Source organism: Alosa pseudoharengus, unplaced genomic scaffold, assembly GCF_046254945.1.
Source record: "Alosa pseudoharengus isolate Yale_2024_CS ecotype anadromous, Long Island Sound unplaced genomic scaffold, YU_APseudo_1.1 YU_APseudo_1.1_scf_20, whole genome shotgun sequence".
NCBI lineage: Eukaryota > Metazoa > Chordata > Actinopteri > Clupeiformes > Clupeidae > Alosa > Alosa pseudoharengus.
This window is the reverse complement of record NW_027468664.1, coordinates 19,354,316-19,374,233: the sequence shown is the minus strand read 5'-3', so window position 1 is coordinate 19,374,233 and position 19,918 is coordinate 19,354,316. Positions and strand designations below refer to the sequence as shown.

At 46.5% G+C, this 19,918-nt stretch overlaps 1 protein-coding gene across 10 annotated transcripts in view; it reads right to left on the bottom strand.

The window, feature by feature from the left end:
* The window catches only part of osbpl8 (oxysterol binding protein-like 8), a 93,457-nt gene that overhangs the window by 13,004 nt on the left and 60,535 nt on the right, over positions 1–19,918 (bottom strand). For all 10 annotated transcript variants that reach the window (XM_076296795.1, XM_076296793.1, XM_076296794.1 and 7 more), the window contains 7 exons: positions 6,824–6,888; positions 4,650–4,730; positions 2,913–3,014; positions 2,026–2,229; positions 1,652–1,736; positions 1,293–1,452; positions 422–647 (listed from right to left, as the gene is read on the bottom strand). In XM_076296795.1, coding sequence (XP_076152910.1) covers positions 422–647; positions 1,293–1,452; positions 1,652–1,736; positions 2,026–2,229; positions 2,913–3,014; positions 4,650–4,730; positions 6,824–6,888 — 923 coding nt within the window. The remainder of the gene's footprint in view (positions 1–421; positions 648–1,292; positions 1,453–1,651; positions 1,737–2,025; positions 2,230–2,912; positions 3,015–4,649; positions 4,731–6,823; positions 6,889–19,918) is intronic.

Here is a 19,918-nt window from a genome sequence, read left to right as displayed (position 1 = left end):
TCTCCTTTCAGAGTAACATCCGATACTGATATATTATATTGATATTCTGATTCCTGCTAATTTATGTCTTCAGGCACAATAAGCAATTAGTAAGCATTACTTCAAGTAACATCTATAGGTAGGCCCGTCACAAATGAACTGCTGTTGCAGGTGGAGAGAGGCCTTGTAATGGCATTATTGTGCGGTTCGCCTAAAATGGTCTAAAATTACAATAATATTTTTTATCGCTATATTTTTCCGTGACAATATATCGTCCAGCAGAAATAGTTACCATGGCAGGCCAATCTATAGACCCATTAGCAGATCACTCTGCCTACACACAGCACATCACGTTATATCTATTATGCTCTAGCCAATCAGAGCACCCATTACTGCCTTCTTTCACCAATCAGAGGGCTGATTGTTGGCATGGGGGACCCACCTCACCCAGCTCCTCATGGCTCTGCTCCAAGTAGGGCGTCTCACGCAGCACCTCGTTGGGATCCGTGTCCACGTACGAGTCGTCCTGACGCTCCGACGTGTCGCTGTCGCTCTCCTCGCTCTTCTCCAGCGCCTCGTTGTCCGACTCCTCGTGCTCCTGCTCGTTCTCCCGGTCCGATTTGTCCGAGTACAGGTCCGGGTCCTTGAACTGGTCACTGTCGTTGAACCTGGGGAAGGAAGGAGAGGGGGCAGGCTGAGCTGAAGTACAGACAGTACAAGCAAACGGACAACAACAAATGACGAGATGGACAAATAGTTGGGCCTACACAGTAGACAGAAAGCACAGTATGTGTGTCTGTCTGTGTGTGTGTGTGTGTGTGTGTGTGTGTGTGTGTGTGTGTGTGAAAAATAACTTTCCAGCATTATATTCTGTGTTTACCCTGGGAATGTATTGACGCTGGGGGGATATTTGTATTCTCATTCATATTCATATATGTGCCTGAATTCAGGGCCTAGAAAGAGTCAATGTGATTATGTTTGTGATGTGTGAGCATGTGTGTTCTCTCTGCTCGCTGTGAAGGCTGTAGAAGCATGTGTGCGTGCGTGTGTGCGCCTGTTCTCACTGGAAGCCCTGCATGTTGTGTGTGCGGAGCAGGCTGTAGAATTTGATGTGTGTGTGTGTGTGTGTGTGTTCTCACTGTTAGCCCAGCATGTTGTGTGTGCGGAGCAGGCTGTAGAATTTGATGCGTGTGTGTGTGTGTGTGTGCGTGCGTGTGTGTTTTTACTGGAAGCCCTGCATGTTGTGTGCGCGGAGCAGGCTGTAGAAGCGTGCATGCATGCGTGCGTGTGTGTGTGTGTGTGTGTGTTCTCACTGGAAGCCCTGCATGTTGTGTGCGCGGAGCAGGCTGTAGAAGTTGATGTGTGAGTGCTCCGTGGCTGGGCCCATCTCCTCCTTGCCCTCACGGATCATGGTGCGCTTCAGAAGACTCGAACACTTCAGAGCCAGCTCCAGAGCATCCATCCAACACCGACCTACACACACACACACACACACACACACACACAAAAATGTATTCAAATGTGAGAGGCAGATCTGAAGTATATACACCTATGTACATGAGTCATATAAAATATGTAATGTAAGTAATAATAAGGTTGACACCCTGCCCAAGTGTGTGTGTGTGTGTGTGTGTGTGTGTGCATGTGTGTGTTACAAGGTGATTTCTCTCACCGTCAGATTCGGAGGCAGCACGGAATATGAGGTGACTGCTGGGCAGTGGCTGTGTGATGGAGCCCACCGCCTCCCCTTTGGGTCCCTGGACAACACAGAGAGAGAGAGAGAGAAAAAGAGAGAGAAAGAGAGAGAGAGAGAGAGAGAGAGAGAGAGAGAGAGAGAGAAAGAGAGAAAGAAAGAAAGAAAGAAAGAGAGAGAACAATAAAAAAGATAGAGAGAAACCCATCAGACTCCTAAATCAAGCACCACACTGATTCTACACTTGATTTATCTGAATAGAGCTTAAGATCCTCATTTTTTTTTTTTTTTTTGTGCTTAAAACTCTGAGACTCCCTGAGGAATATTGAAGTCTGGACGTCTGGCGCCTGTACCTTAACGGCCCAGATGGACTGCTCGAGGGGGTGGAAGAGCTTGAAGCAGAAGCCGTCCTTTTTGGAGGGCCGCTCGATGAGCTCGCAGGCGTTGAGCAGCACTGTGCCCACCCACTGGCCGTTCTTGTGCGTCTTGTAGATGAGAAGCACCCCGGGTTTCAGCACGCACCACAGCTTGGTCCAGCTCTTCAGGGTGCCACGGATCTGTCAAGTGCAGACACATAGCACACACTTATGAGATACAAGCTCATATTATAGACAGAAAAGTAGATATATACACACACACACACACTAGAGAACAAGCTCATATTATAGACAGAAAAGTAGATATATATACACACACACACACACTAGAGAACAAGCTCATATTATAGACAGAAAAGTAGATATACACACACACACACACACACACACACACACACACACACACACACACACACACACACACACACACACACACTAGAGAACAAGCTCTTATTATAGACAGAAAAGTTTCAAGGGTAGGAGCAGGCTTCACTCAGTCTCTTTTTTGTCTTTAAGAGTACTGGGCCAAACTTAGAAGTAATCAGAAAAGGAGAAAAAGGCGTTTTCTCGGCATAGTTTCGGCGTAGTGCCTTTCCGATACGCACAGAAGTTCACATGACAAAGACAAAGATAGAGAGAGACAGAGAGAGTTGGAGTCTGACTTTTTTTTAAAAATTATTATTACTAGTGAAAAGGAAAAACATAGAATTTAACACAAAAGAAAAATGGCAAGTAAAAAAAATGCCACAATTGCCAAGTCAAGGTAGAAGAAAGAAAATTGAGAAAAATAATGAGAAAGAATGAGAGAGGAAGTGACAGAGAGGGAGGGAAAGAGAGAGAGATGGATGTAGAGTGAAAGGCACCTTGAGCCAGTCGGCCATGACGATGACGGAGGGGTCAGTGATGGTGCTGAGGAGCTCCTTGGTGGCACGCTTCTTCTCCTCCCGGTAGTTCTTCTTCTGAACCTATAGGGGGCGACACACAAAACCTCAACCACTGCCTGCACAGCATGGCGTCACGCCCTTACATCACACACTAATGAAGCTAAAATATTGCTTCAATTTTGAAACAAACCCTCACTGCCCTTCCCATTTTCAGTCAGTGGGCTCAACCACAAACAATACTGTATCGGCCTATCTACTCTACTCCACCACATCACTGGAGATGTGTCTTTTAAACGGCCGCTTGAAAGACTACCTTGAGACCACCCTCTCCGCTGCTGGTATGATACAAATAAAACTTAATTGAACTGAACAGAATTAATTGAACACTTTTTATTTGCCATGCAGGGCTGAAAGTATTGTGTTCATACAATATTGTTCCAGGCCATGTGATGCATTTGTGTGTGTGTGTGTGTGTGTGTGTGTGTGTGTGTGTGTGAGAGAGAGAGAGAGAGAGAGAGAGAGAGATTGTCTCTCTTTCTGTACTCTGGCTTTCTTCTGGCGTATGAGATTGGATTCCTATGTGGATGTGGCATTCTGTTTGACTGCGGAGGACCAAGTTGAATACTGATGCCGTCATGGTTGGCCAGTCAGGGCCGCGTGTGTGAGAGTGCATATCGTTGCCACTAATAACCATTGAGACAGCTGTGTGTGTGTGCCTGATAATCAAATACATCCACTCACAGACCTGGACAAGAATAGCAAACATTCAACTGAATTTCACATCCATCTGGGTGCACTGCGCGGGAGCAATGCAGTCAGACATCTTGGGGCAAATGCCGAGGTATTCAGAAATGCCTTATTTCTAAAAATCAATCGGAGCTGTTCAGATACAAATAACTTTTCGGGGTGAACCGGTGAAGTGATACAGTGAAATCCTCAGAGGAGCACACAATGGTAATACACACTCATACACACACACACACACACTAAATGACCCTTTTATACGTTCAGAAATGCTGACTGTCCCTAATCTAGGCCTGATGTGTCTGCTGTGTGTTGGTAACCCAGAATCACTCTTAAAATAGCGTCGCGCTCGGGGAGCGGGTCCACAGAGTGACGCAAGGCGCTGGCGAGCCGTGCTGATCAGGTTGCTTCAATCACAATGAAAGGGCTCAAAGTAAGCTTTATGTGCACAGCAGAGGGAGATCTGTGTCTGAGGGGGGGATTTAGCAGACATCTGCCGTCTGTGAGGCCAACATGGATAAAAAAGCAAACCTGGTCACACACACACACACACACACACACACACACACACACACACACACACACACACACACACACACACACACACACACACACACACACACACACACAGAAACAGAAACACATACACAAACAGAAACACATACACACACAGGAAACACTGTACACACACACACACACACACACACACACACACACACACACAAAGCAAACACAAAACACAAAAACACACTCAGGGTTTTTTCCTCTCCTCTTCAAGGTGCTATGCTGTTTGGAGGACAGCTGCAGTCTGCCTGCATAATTGATGCCCGAGGGTTGCGTAAGGACTATCAAAACTTTATCAGTTCGCCCTTTCTCTGCCGGGCACACCGCAGGCAAACACATGCACTGCGTGCCCACGTGCTATTCCAGAGCAAAAGAAACTTCCTTGCTTTCGGAGTTCAAGAAACTCACCTTGAGAGATTCCTTCTTTGTGAGCTTGCTCCCTGACGTAGACACATCTTTGTCTGACCCGTTGTAGAGCTTTGATTCAGACTGCGTGAAGACAGCGGAGGAAAGAGAGAACAGAAACAGAATGTTACAGAACACAATGAACTAAAAAAATCACGCTAAATAAATGATAATGAAGTCAATAAACAAACAAAAAAAAAACTACATTAGTTAAGCTGTTAGCTTAGCTTTCGCTATTTAGCTTTTTAAACAAACTCTACCTGAAGACCAAGTAAAGTCAGTCAGTCAGTCCTAAAAGAACTATTTATGCATTTCTTGCACTAAAAGTCTCATTAGGGGCCGTGCTGAATGACTAAGAGAAACATGTAAATGAAACAGATGCCGAGGCCTCCAGTTGTGGCTAGGTGGTTCCGGCAGAGCCAATAATGAGTTTGCGGCGCTGCCAAGCGGATAAATTGAGAGGGGGCCCGGCGATGACAGTGCAGACAGCAGGCTTCTATAAATACAACCAGAGGGTGATGACTCTATTGGCGGTGTGTGTGTGTGTGTGTGTGTGTGTGTGTGTGTGTGTGTGTGTGTGTGTGTGTGTGTGTGTGTGTGTGTGTGTGTGTGTGTGTGTGTGTGTGTGTGTGTGTGCGTGTGTGTGTGTGTGTGCGCGCGCGAGTGTGTGTGTGAGAGTAAGCGTATGTGTGTGTGTTCATTTCCTCTCTTATCACCACCCCATCCTGTGCTACTGGTGGGGAGGATGAGCTCATGGAGGTGTCAGTATGGGTAAAAATAAATCCCCCCCCCCACACACACACACCCCATTCATCACCATCACTACTAGATACAGTAGATGCCCAGAGTGGGGTCATCACCACCACAAATAACATCCGATGACCCCTACGGTGCTCAGGGGCATGACGTGTGTGTGTGTGTGTTTGTGTGTGTGTGTGTGTGTGTGTGTGTGTGATTTTTGTAAACTGGCACGCTCTCACAAACCCATACCCCCCCAGTCACATTTTTTCATCTGAATTGGGCTAGAGGAAATGAAATTTGACTTTGTTTCATTACTGCAGATTAATGCGTGCCAAATGAGATATCTAGCAGCTTCATCAGAGACTGGCGAATTTCTCTGGCATACGTTGTAAGGACACAGCCATAGCACATTTCATTTCAATTCAGCATTCTGCCTTTGACACACCACTTCACAGCTGTCAGTTCTGCACAAATTTCAGTGGAGCTGAAATGAAAGGCTTTCAATCGAATGCCATTTAGTTTTAACTACATGTTAATACATTGGCTTACAACAACCGCACTGACAATCTGTGGGTGTCCAATAAATTCCATTTATTGCCTTTCAGGTTGTCTCTGTTTTGGCAAGAGCCCAAACACATTCAAATGACAAACAATTATTTGACAGAATTTTTAATATTTGACCATTTGAATATTTGACCATTTAGTAGGTCTACCCTATTTTCAAAACCTAAAAGACTTGTGCTGGTGATTTGGGTGTTGCTAACATTTGTTTAAGGTTGTAACATTAAAGGAACCATATGTAAGAAATGTATTTCAGTTAATCATAAAATGGCCCTGATATGTCACTAGACATTAAGAAATCATGTTAATTTCAAATACTTATATGACTGACAACAGTAGTCCGGCCAGGATATTGCTATTTAAAAAGTTGCAGCCCTCAACTGATATTGATGTTGTGTTTTGTCATGTAATGTTGTGTTTTGGCCTGATGCGCCACCCTCTACCTATCTACTAATCACAAAGTCAGTAGTGTTTTGGCATCCGGGTTGGCAACCTCGAGTCAGGGGGAGGGGATACACCGCTCTACAGTAATTTGAAAGTGATTGTAGTACCAGTTTTGGCGACAATCTTACATATGGTTGCTTTAATTAGACTCTCACCCAAAAAGTTAATCTATACTCATATACATACTTTATCCCTCTTTCTTTTCATCTCTCTCCCTCTCTCTCTCAGCCTAACTCATGCACCCTTCTCCTCTTTTCTTCTCTCTCCCTTCATCCCTTCATCTCACAGCTCTTGTCCATACATAGTTAATGTCCTGTCCAGGGGCTTTTCCATCCCTGACTGTGAACTATAGACAGATTCAGTGCATCGATAAGTCCCTGCCAATAACAGCCGACCTGCAGCAGCACAGGCCAGTCCACTGCAACACTCACCTTGCTCTTGGATATGGATTGACTGTCCTCTTTCAGAGGCGTGTCGTCCTTCCCCCGATCGAACCCTGTGAAAACATCAATGGATACACATGAACTCATATGGCATGAATCAAAGCGTGAAGCATAACACAGGCCTCAGATCACTGGCAAAGTCTCGAGTCCTGATAAAATGTAGCAGTGTGTGGACCAGATTGTGCTGTACTCGTAAAACATCAAAGGATATGCATGAACTCATATGGCATGAATCAAAGTGGAAAGCATTACACACAGGTCTCAGATCAGCGACGAAGTCTAGACTCCTAATAAATTAGCGGTGTGGACCAGATTGTGCTGTACTCAGACCATGGCATGACATGCAACTGTGGGCAGCCATCAGGCTGAGTCAATGTGATTCTTGGGAGAAGGTTACGGACTCCTGTGGTGAATATTTCATGATTTCCTGCAGTGGCAGAAGGAGAGGGCTATAGTGAGCAAGGCAGGGGAGTGAGAAAACAAGAGCACCAGAGAGACAGATGTCGAGAAAGGTGACAGAGAGAGAGAGAGAGAGAGAGAGAGAGAGAGAGAGAGAGAGAGAGAGAGGGAGGGAGGGTGTCTGAGAATCTAGCTGGTTGTGACAGTCCTGGTCCAATTAGCCAAAACCCCTGGGTGCCTTGACACAGGTACGTACACACACACACACACACACACACACACACACACACACAGACACGCACACTGAGTCTATGCCCACACTCTGACTGGCATAGCATATCACTGCCCAGGGGGACTCGTCACATGGCCTTCAGCCCGAGTACCTCACTGCTAATGAGGCAGAGGTGAATTGTGGTGAGGAGAGGGGTGGTCAGATGGGACTCGTGCAGCTTGGGGATGGGTTGGGTTGGGTTGTGTTGTGTTGTGTTGTGTTGTGTTGTGTTGTGTTGTGTTGTGTTGTGTTGTGTTGTGTTGTGTTGTGCTGGGCTGTGCTTTGTGTGAGTAGATTGAGGCGAGATTTTGGGGGTGTTCAATATTTCAGCACCATAAAGTGGCTTCAGCACCACAAAGTGTTTCTTTTCTCACGAGAGCTGAGCTCAACACATGCAGATGGTCTGCACAAGAGAGTACACACTATGCGTGCGCGTGCGCGTGTGTGTGTGTGCGTGTGCGTGTGCGTGTGCGTGTGTGTCTGTGTGTGTGTGTGTGTGTGTGTGTGTGTGTGTGTGTGTGTCTGTCTGTCTGTGTGTGTGTCTGTATTTCTGCTTTGTGTGTGCATTCCCCTCTCTAAGCGCAGGTGTGGGGAATGAATTGAGCTGGTAAAAAATAAAACCGCTAAAAATAAATAAATAAATAAAAACCTTGAGAGCGTCTACCGGAGGTGGGCATGAAGGTGACATCACTGCGACAATACACCCTCTAGCTGACAGTTTCCGCTTCACAAAAAGCGCCTCAAGGCTAGCTCGATAAATTCCTCTCGGGCCAAGGAACATCCATTGGTGGAGAACATTAAAAAAGGCCGCTCCTACACCGTGGACAACAATCACTGGTACTGTAGTATCCAGCAGAGACTGAATGGATGTGGACTTGCCTGCACTGCACACAAGAATTTTGAGAAAATAAAAACCTCCATTCCAGTCCCTGGAGTCATGCACTTGCTGGTGAAAACAGCAACCTCTACACAACGAGTGTTCTCGCTTTTACAGATCGACTGCAGGGAGGAATCTCACATCTTCATCTCATACGTCTTCCTTTGTTTGGAAGAGGAAGGACACACTCTGTACTCCCCTCATTCACGACACTGATCCACTCAATTGTGGAGAGACAGGCCATAGAGGCCATTCATCTTACACAAAATGACAAACGAGCAGCGCCTTCAGAATGCACCTGGGTACAAAGTAATGCACAAAAAAAAAAAAAAAAACGCTTTATGTAATACCGTCCTGTCCAAAATAAGACCATCTGAATGAACTATACATTAGCCTATATACATTTTTTTTTTTTTTTAAACAATAAGCAGGGACACTGGATTTCACTGTCAGGGCACACACGAACACAAGCATGAATGTCCAGTGTATGAGAAACATATTACCATGGGGATTGTGTGGGTCGGATGTGCTGTGGCTGCAGTTGTGAAGTTGTTTTTGTTTGTATTTTGCTATTATTTGCTTTTTATACTTGGCGCTTAGTGTTAATGCTTATGGAAATAAACGAGATAAACTGTAAATGGCAAACACAAACGTCCAGCTTTGAGATCACGTACACTCCCATCGACAGCTGGGTCGTGTCTTAGGTAAACCAAGCACTTGCATTATGCACTTCCTTTGTTGTTTAGGAGAGCTCTTCAGCTACCCGAGTGGACCTACACACACAGGCTCACGGTGCTGGGGAGGGTTCGAGCCGCCCGAGGGGCCCTCTTCAGACATCGAGCAGAGAGACGCTGACCCCTTCATCAGGCTCGCGCTCGCCCGCTTTCTCTCGTAACATACACTCTCGCACTGACCCCTAATCAGCCAGGGCCTTTACCTCCTCTGAAAACCATTACTTATTCTCATCACACTCTCTGGATCCCGGGTCAGTGCGATACGGCTGCCCATCTCCCAGTCATGGTTGATGAGAGTAGGGAGGGAGAGGGAGAAAAAGGGAGCGAGAGCGAGAGAATGAGAGAAAGAAGTGGAGGATAAGAGTGAGATGAGGGTCTCTTACTAATCAGGCTTTGTTTAAGGGACATGGATCCCTCTTGTGTGTGAGCAGCAGGAGTTCATGGTTCTATGGGCCTGAAGCTGGAGAACGCAAATGGCTCTATCAGTGAATCATCTATGTAACGTTCGGCTCATCATATTCATAATCATAATGACATTAACCTCACAAGAGAAGGCAGATTAGAGATAGACTGAGGGCCACTCATCCACTCAATAAAGCTCATTTTCAAACAAAGCTCTCTGTCCTTCAAAGTTTCGCCGTTAGCAGAGGTGACGACACACGCCTATGGGGGGAAAAAAAGTGACAAAATCCAATTACCGTCATGGAAGATGGACTACCATCGTTTCAATCAGATTCCACAGAGGTATCACAGCACAATGAGCGCACAGACCTTTTCAGTGACATGATACAACCATGCTATGCACTTCAATAGCAATGGATGAGTAATTTCCAAAACAGCACAAATCTTATTTCAAAGTTGGTCCTCCGAGAGAAGTTTCTAAAGGAAGGAGACTGCTTTGAATAATACAGCACAAACGTTTCTACCTATCCGTTTTTTTTCCTTTTATTTATTCCCGACCATAAAGCCAGCTGGGAGCCAACAACGCCAACAGGCTACATAACAGAGCATTACGTTATCCACACAAAAAAACAAGATTCAGATCTCATGAGTTAGTACAAATACTCCAGAATTTACACAACCAGTATGCTTCACATCAATGATTAGTGCTAAACACTGCTTTACTCCTTAAATGAAAATGCATTTCGGGACTAAAAACATCACTCTGACATGTTAAGGAGCAGCAGGTCATCTATTTCAGACCGCTAGTCATCGATCAAAGCCAATTGAGCTGACTATCGAAACCAGCGACCAGTTGACACCCCTGTGGACAGGTTGCCCCCCTCTCCCGTGGTCAGGCTGCTATTCTCGGGTTGAAGGGGGTTGTGTATGTGGTATGGCGGACAGGTGAGGTGGGTAGCTGGCCCAGAGGTTCTGTCAGCACAGGAGAGACAGAGAGCTGAGCAGAGTTTGGTGATCAGCGAGATTAAATTGCAGAGAGAGGCTTAGCCGAGGTACACGTACACACACACACACACACACACACACACACACACACACACACACACACAGATGCTGAACATCTTGCACTAAGAGGATCTACTGTCATCTCATGCATTGTGAGGGGGAGAGAGAACGAACATGTTATGTTCTGTTCTTGTCAGGATAATGACCTTTCCTTTTTATTTTAACATTGTTTACCTATTCATAATTTTAGGGAAAAGGCTTAACCTTGGTTTTGTTTTTTAAATTACACACCTGCTCTATCACTCTGTTATATTAAAAGAGGATGAGGCAGATGGCTTGATATCTAAAACCATGAGAAGAGGAGAACTATTTTTACAAGAAGCCAGTGAAACGTCACAGAAACACACACAATGAGAAGCTTATCACAGGACCTTCTGTTTAAAGATAAAAGGAATCTTTATCTTAGTTGGACACCACAGTTATATCACTAACCTTGTCTGTTAACATATGTCCACATTTTACAAAATGTTTTTAAGAATCTGGCATACATTTTTGGCAGTTAAGATAGCCAACTTTGAATTAAACATCCTTACTGCTGCTTTAACAAGGCACACATATATATTTAAAAAAATAAAATATTTAATAACATTTTTTTAAATAAATAATTCAGTGAGAGGAAGACGTGTGAAGATCCTGTCAGACCTCATGGCGTGCTATGCTACATTGCCTCCCTCCATGTGAAATGCTATGCTTCCCCATTGAGTCACACTGCATATAAACAAAGGGGATTTGCAACGTTGTCTCACGTTAAACTGCACTATCAATTCGTAAAGGGTGAAGTGAACAAGACGCTGCAATTATGGCGAACGAAATAGGAAACGCAGAAAAACTTAGAGGCATAATGAGGGCTATTTATTTCAAGAGCACAAGCAGCTCGTCTTTCATTACAAGAGAAACCAAAGCGCGACGATAATGAGGAGGATGTATCGATTGAACGTCAGACAAGGCTGGTGCGCTTTCACGGCTCACAGCTCTTTCTCCTAGGACTATCGCTCTCTTTCTCTCCTTATCTATCTTTCTCTCACTCTCTCTCTCTCTCAGAGTATGTGTCTCCCTTTCTGTGACCAGAGTTCAGTTTCAGTAATGTGGCTCGACTGATGACACACGACTGAAGCAGCTCCACTTTCTGCCATGGCGCAATGACAATAAGGGTGGTTGGACAGGATGGACAAAGATGAACAAGAGTGAATGGACAGAGAGTCAGATACATAGATGGATAGACATTGATAGACCGAGAGAGAAAGAGAAAGGGAAGGATGGAAAGGCTGGCAGCCAGACAGGTAGCGACAGACAGAGAGAGAGAGAGAGAGAGAGAGAGAGAGAGAGAGAGAGACCTGTAGATTGATAGACAGACATATGGACAGATGAGGAAAAAAGAGAAAGCGAGTGAATGGTGAAATAACGTGAAAGGCAAAGTCGTCTCCACACATATCTGAGGCAGTGATACAGACTGCAGGGGCGAGACAGCGAGCTGAAAAGAGACAAGACGAAGATGAGCTTCTTTCAGGCGGCGCTAATGTTGATTTGGGCACAGCACCGGTACGTAACATCCATCGTCATGGGTAAGCAGGGGGAGCTGGCAGAGGCGGGTGGGGCGACACCCCCCGCCCCCAAATAAAGCGCAGTCTTGAGGAAGCTGTCAGGGGCTGACAACAACACTGTCGAGTCTTTATGACGGGGTGTGGGAAGCATTACGGCATGTGTGCGTCACCCTCTGTGACACACACACACACACACACACACACACACACACACACACACACACACACATACCACAAGGCTACCAGTAGCTGTTCCCAGAAAAGCACCTTTCAAGCTGAGTGCATACCTGTCTCTTTCTCTACAAAGACACACACACACACACACACACACACACACACACACACACACACTATAATGAAGAGTTTAGAGAACTAAAGTAAAAAGAAGAGAGCTACAAGCCATGAATCTCAATGAGCAAAAGTAATACAAAACTCGGCAACAAAACAGACATGACGAGGCATTAAACAGAACAGTGGAGGATGAAAAGAGAGCAGAAGAGAGGAGGAAAGAGGAGGGATGAGGAGGAGAGGAGGGGCGAGGAGAAGAGAGAAGAGGAGAGGAGGGGTGAGGAGAAGAGTGGAGAGGAGGGGTGAGGAGAGGAGAGGAGAGTAGGGGGGAGGAGAGGAGAGGAGGGGAGAGGAGGGGAGAGGAGGGGAGAGGAGAGGAGGGGAGAGGAGAGGAGAGGAGAGGAGAGGAGGGGAGAGGAGGGGTGAGGAACCAAAAGAACATAGGTCCGCCTCCCCTCATCTCCATATCTCTGCAGCGTCCTTGGCTAAAGCAGAGTAGCATTACGGAGTGGAATTACACACAGTCCAGCAGGGCTGACCAGCAGACTGCACTCCTGCACTGCTACTGATAGACAATAGAGAGAGAGAGAGAGAGAGAGATGAACAGAACCCTGTAAGGGAGTGAGTCCTTACAGAGAACGGAGAGACAGACAGATGGGGGAGAGAGAAAGAGAAGGGAAATGATAGAGACACAGACAGATAGAGACAGAGACAAGGAGATGACAAACGAGGTGTGGAGAAATCAGGGAGAGACTTTAGGCTGCCATTTAAACAAAGCAACAGAGAGTTTACCCGATAACACATAACCTCTCATTGCATGGCTGCTGACACTGACCTGCCCTGAACCAAACCGCAATTACTGCCCACAGTCAAAGAAAGAGAAGAGGGAGAGAAAAGAAAAAAAGAGAGAAGCACAGAAAGAGAGAGAGAGAGAGAGAGAGAGAGAGAGAGTAATCTTGTTCCCAAGGGCAGAGCCATGCCATCATGGCGTTGCATGGCTGAATGGAAATACAGCATCCATTATGTTGCTTACACAAATAAGTAGGCCTGAATAAATAAACAAACAACCCAGACCCGCCCTCCTAATTACAGCCTCACACAGTTGCAGTGTGTGTGTGTGTGTGTGAAGAGAGAGGGATAGAGAGAGAGAGAGAGAGAGAGAGAGAGAGAGAGAGAGAGAGAGAGAGAGAGAGAGAGAGAGAGAGAGAGAGTGTGTGTGTGAATGTCAATGCCTTTGTGCCAACACAGAGGGGTGGATATCATTACTAATGAGCATGGCAGAGGTGATAAAGCATTCTTGCGTCTCTGCACACTGCCTATAGATATCGATGGCCGCTGGCGCCCAGGTTAATCTCCCCCTCTACGACCCCGTACCACAGGTTCTGCCAGACCCTGACCCTGCTAATCCTGCCAGGGATGCCAACTGATCCCCGATCAGCATGGGAACACTGAACACAGCCAATGCCCTTTAGGCTGCCATTTAAACAAAGCAACAGCACAAGCAATCACCTGAGTGAAGTGCAGAAAACTCAATAAGCACAGAGATGGAGGGACAGAGACAGGGTGGGGGGAGAGGGAGAGGGGGGGAGAGAGAGAGAGAGAGAGAGAGAGAGAGAGAGAGAGAGAGAGAGCGCAACAGTAGACAAGTGTTGGAATTAATGGCGAAACAAAACACAAAGAAACAACAAAATTTAGAAGGAAACACTGTTAGAACCAGAAGTGCAGAACGTCACTTCTTTATTGCAGGGTTACTGTGCAAACAGACACCAAGAAAGGGGAATGTGGATCACTGCTCGTCACTGCGACACAAATGGTGTCACACACACTCACACTCACACTCACACTCACACTCACACTCACACTCACACTCACACTCACACTCACACTCACACTCACACTCACACTCACACACACACTCACACTCACACTCACACTCACACTCACACACACACACACACACACACACACACACACACACACAAACACACACACGAGGAACCTTGAGCTAAATTTAGCGCCATCACAATTAATATTGCACACCACGGCTCAGCTCGGACGTAATTCTTGAGGTGCTCACCTCGGCCATGGCGTCTGCCACCACAGCCTTCTGTCCCGCCAGCAAAAGCTCTGCCCCTACAATGTGGAGATCAAGCCACTTCTATCACACAGAACAACATGACTGAATGCCACAGGTGTGACCTTAGAGATGAGATGGTGCCCATTCAACTGTGGTCCACACACATTTCAGAATCAGATGGTACCTAGGAACACATGCATTCACACACAGTCAAATGTATTGCCTGTGGTGGGTGAAAAGAAATGGAGGCTATACATGCTAAAAGCAAGGGAATCATAAAGAGGTGTCCGGCATAGTGGTGTCAAGGTACAGCACAAGATTTGTGTGTGTGTGTGTGTGTGTGTGTGTGTGTGTGTGTGTGTGTGTGTTCTGGTCTGGCCAGTATGTTGTTTTTGGCAGATTGACGATACTGAGACAGAATGCCAGAATACAGATGAAAGGAGAGCAGAGGAGAGCGAACAATACGCTAGTTTCACCTTACAGTTTAGACACGGACAGATGCACAAACACACACTACGCACACACACAAACAAACACTGTACACACACACACACAAACAAACACTATATACACACACACACACACACACACACACACACACACACACACTTCATCACACTGTACAATAATACAGCACAACCATTCCTTTCTCAACACAGCAAAATCCATCTGAAAGGTGGATCTCTGGACTCACATTTCACTATGGTAGCAAAATACAATAAAATAACATTTCATTCAGAATTGGCGATGCTCCCACCAATCCTAACAATCTCATCCACTAAACGCATCATCTCCCATTCAAAATCACAGAGGTGCTCTAGACTAGAGGCTGCAGAACATGAGGCAAGAGCGTTTCTACAACAGACAACCCACTTAATAACTAGACGACAGACCAAGCGATCTCTCAGGCGTCGCTACGGCATAGCTGACCCAGAGGTCCGGAGTGGTCAGGGGGTTCATCCGCTATGGGTGCCCCCCCCCCCCCCCCTTACGGTGCCTCCATGTCTGGCTGAGGAGAGACAGAGAGTGGGGGGGGGAGGGGGGGGGGGTCAGTTGGGTCAAAGACGCACCTGGCAGGCTGATGGGCGAGAGCTCGTTGTAGCCCCCGAAGGAGGCGTTGCGGATGAGCTTGCGTCCGTCGGGGTGATGCGGCCGCGGCGGCGTGGACACGCAGGCGGAGAAGCGCCGGCGGCTCAGGATGCCCTCCTCCCTCATCATGGCGGCCCCGGGCAGAGAGAGCCGGGCACCGCGCGCTCCCCGGAGGAGGGACGGGGACGGTGACTGTGTGGCAGCCGTGGAGACGGGTGACGGTCAGCGCGGAATCCGCGCCCTGAACGAGGTGGAGGTGGAGGTGGAGGTGGAGGTGGAGGTAGAGGTGGAGGAGTGGGATGGGGGGGGGCAGGAGGTAGCGAGAAGCTCAAGGAGGGTCGTTGACTAGGCACACACACACATACACACACAAACACACACACTCTCTCTCTCTCTCTGGTTCAATGCTGGCAAGAGCGACGCAGATGAGTGTGCTAGTGCTGGCAGAACCCACAGACTTCCCTTCTCAAGACACACACAAAAACACAAACACACACACACACGGAGCGAGCACTCGTTCTCACAAATCCAGTCACTTGCAGCTTTTTCTCTGAAGGTTTCCCATTCTCTACTCTTCACTCTCACTCTCACTCTCTCTCTCTCTCTCTCTCTCTCTCTCTCTCTCTCTCTCTCTCTCTCTCTCTCTCTCACACACACACACACACACACACACAAAAACCACACAGCAGCCCTACCTCCCTGTTAACTCCTCTTGACACTGGAGTACGCGTGTGCCAGACAAGCACACCGGGATTAGCATTAGCCTTCTGCTTATTGCAGAGGGGAACGATGTCCTCCTTTACTAGCACTCACCTTCTCTCTCTCTCTCTCTCTCTCTCTCTCTCTCTCTCTCTCTCTCTCTCTGTCGCTTCTGAACCTCTACTGTTCCACTGTGCGATCTATCTGCACTCTATCTTTTTCTGCATGCTTGATGCCTTCTGGTAGCCTTTCCCTATGTGTGCTTGATCCCTCCCTCCCTCTCTCTCTCTCTCTCTCTCTCTCTGTCTCTCTCTCACTCTCCCCCCCTCTCTGGTTGGCTCTCTTGCTTTGAACTGTGACTGCATTCACTGCCTCCACTCACTTCTCCCCTCCTATTCCTCCCATTCGATCTCTCCTTCCCTCTCTCTCTAGCTGTCTTTCTCCTCTTTCTCTCTCTCTCTCTCTCAGCATCTATCTCCCTTATCACTCCACCTACCCCATCACAAGTTTCACACAAACCCCATGTAATCCAGTATGCCTCAGCCTAAGAACACACACACACACACACACACACACACACACACACACACACACACACACACACACACACACACACACACACACAGAGACACCTTCCCACACCTTCTAGTCAAACAAGGTCTCTAATGACACTGGCAGTGAGTACAAAAACAAAGGTTGAGGTGACCTGCACACACATTCTACTGTCCAGTTACCGTCTCTCTCTAAACACTCTAAACTCCCATTCTTACTGACAGATTCCCTATCCAAGGAATACACCAGGGTTGCTTGTAGATTACAGTCCTAAACTAAAAGCCCATCTATTCACCAAGCTAGCTAGCTACAGCCATAATAGCACTGCTAAAAGCACCAACCACAAAATGCTCTTCTAGGTCCTCCCTGGCCAACTGAAAATAGTGTGCCAAACAGTAATTTAATTGCATTGTCTGATGCAGCACATCTGGGAGATGGAGGAACATTCTCTCCTAAAGTCACCAGGAAAGTGATCAGCTTACACAGCACTCTGGGCAATGAAACTAAAAATAAGTACTGCAAACAGATTACTCCCCATGCAGCTATCAAACTCAATAATGTCAGTAGAATTTATATATAACTCCCATACATTGCACACTGATAGCAAAAATGTCTCTAATCATGCTAACACTTTTTTCAGGAAGCCTAAGAGAGAAATGGGCTGGTTTTTGCAGATATTTTTTATTTTCCTTTCCTTTAAGTGCCACTAATTCCAAAGGACAGGCATGCACACAGAGTGCATTTTACCCCGCTTGTACCGGGCTTCGGTTGAAAGCCTCTGTTATGCCATTACCTGTAATTTTAGACGCACCTAAAAACTGGAATGCTCACGCCATAGTTGGTGTAAGCTGTTATACCGATGGAGCAGTGGGTGAGATGCAGCTGTCGCATGGAACTGCACCCACATCTACGATGACAATTTACATTTGAACTACACATCATCTTCATTGGCACTGTGGATTTCCTATGTGAAGTCTGGGACTCTAATGGGCTCCTTAGCCTACCAGCTGGGTTATGCTTGAGTTATACTACATGATACACTGAGCAACAGCCAAGCCCTGTTCACGGTGATTAGCTCGTCGCCCGTTGCTTACTGTCGCCTCAAAAAGTGGATATCATTAGAAATTTGTTGTGCAATGTTTTGCATTGCCAGTGGTTATTTTGCCTGTAATCGCTGAATAACATTGCGTAGTCTCTTGTCGCTAGTTGAATGGGGGTAAAGACCCTGAGGACATCTCATGGGTAATGGTACTGGGGTGGAGGGGGGTGGGGGGTCTGCCAGTAATCAACCTTTATCTGGTCTGCTACAATGGGGAGCAGGGTGCATCCCGGTGGTGTTAATCACTTCTGTTTACACACTCTCCCCGCCTCTGTAGTCCCATGGAAAGATGAGCGGTCTGGCAAGCCTGGTATTGGAGATCTGGATGATCTTGTTTTACGAGTGTTTGCCTTCCAAACGGTGACTCTTTGCTCTCTGTGCACTGAGCCAATCAGCTGTCTGTTTGCAGGCCATATTGTAGACGTTTTATCACCACTCTTTACATGGACGCAAAAAAGCAAACAGAAAAACAATTTCTAAATGCTAACAAAAGTAGACACGGCAGGCTGATGAACCCAGGTTGATAGGCTAGTGAACGTGCAGGCCAGGTGAGTCTGTACCTGGTGTATCTATATAAGTATAAGTTTACTCTTTTGATCCTGTGAAGGAAATTTGGTCTCTGCATTTATCCCAATCCGTGAATTAGTGAAACACACTCAGCACACAGTGAACACACAGTGAGGTGAAGCACACACTAATCCCGGCGTAGTGAGCTGCCTGCTACAGCGGCGCTCGGGGAGCAATGAGGGGTTAGATGCCTTGCTCAAGGGCACTTCAGCCGTTCCTACTGGTCGGGGTTCGAAGCGGCAACCCACCGGTTACAAGTCTGAAGAGCTAACCAGTAGGCCACGACAGCCCCACACTGTCAATCTATCTGGGTCTGAGCTTGTGTTGGATGGAGGGTATCCACTGGTAAGGTACAGTCTGTTGAGGCAGTCACTGGTCCTTTGCTTTGATTTGTAAGTTACAGACGTAAATACTAATTCCCAACTAGCCCACACAAACCACAGGGAAAGCTAAGTGTTCTGGTCTACTTGTTCTGAGGTGACTGACTGTTGACTGACGAGTAATCTTCCTCATCTACAGTATTGGGAGGACTAGAAGTGAAGGAAATAGGAATAGGCTCAAGCTCTAGGCAAGGGACACCTTACTGAATTCTGCCAAGAACGAGTTTGTTTTTATCTTTCTTCACACACTACATTCTACAGTTTAAAATGTTCTTTTACCTCCAGCTCTTCCAAGTCAAGATGAATGTTCTATTGTCTTTATACCTCTTTTCCATCACAGCAAAAACACAGCCTATCAGTTAGTCTGGGCTCTTAGATGTTTGGATAGATTAAGACTCCTCAATGAAAGAGAATCTACTAACTTTTTTTTACTCAACTTTTTTATTCAACTCACTCTCTCCCTCAGATTCGCACACAGGACTAATGGTCAAGCCTTGGCAGTTTGGTCAACATCATATGACTGGGCTGACAGCATGACGCCACCAGGGCTAACCTCCTGACTCTCCGCTAGAACACATCGCTCCCGGTCGGCAGGATGACGTAGGATTCAGAGAGGAGAATAAAACAACTAAAACAAATAGCAAAGCCCAACAAGATGGTTTTCTCCTGACCGATCCCACTTTTTATCGCTTGTTGGATAAGTAAGTTTCACTTATTCAAAAAGTAGTACAACATTGGAAAACTGGCTGAAAGTAGCTATATAACTGTATTTGATGTTGCACTCAAAAAGCCATTATCTGTGTAATACAAAAGTGTTAAATGGCTAGTCTAGTGACGTTACACAAATGTAATCGTGACATAGGAGACACTGAGAGGAACACACTCTCTAATCCCCTGAAATACAGCACCATCAGCACCCTGTAATACATTTTTCGAGGAACAACACTATGAAAAGCCACTTTGCTCTTTGTTCTCCAAGATAATCCCCCCCGCTTTAAGCCAACCTCAGCTATCAGTAAGTGTGGGTGGTACTGTGTGTCTAG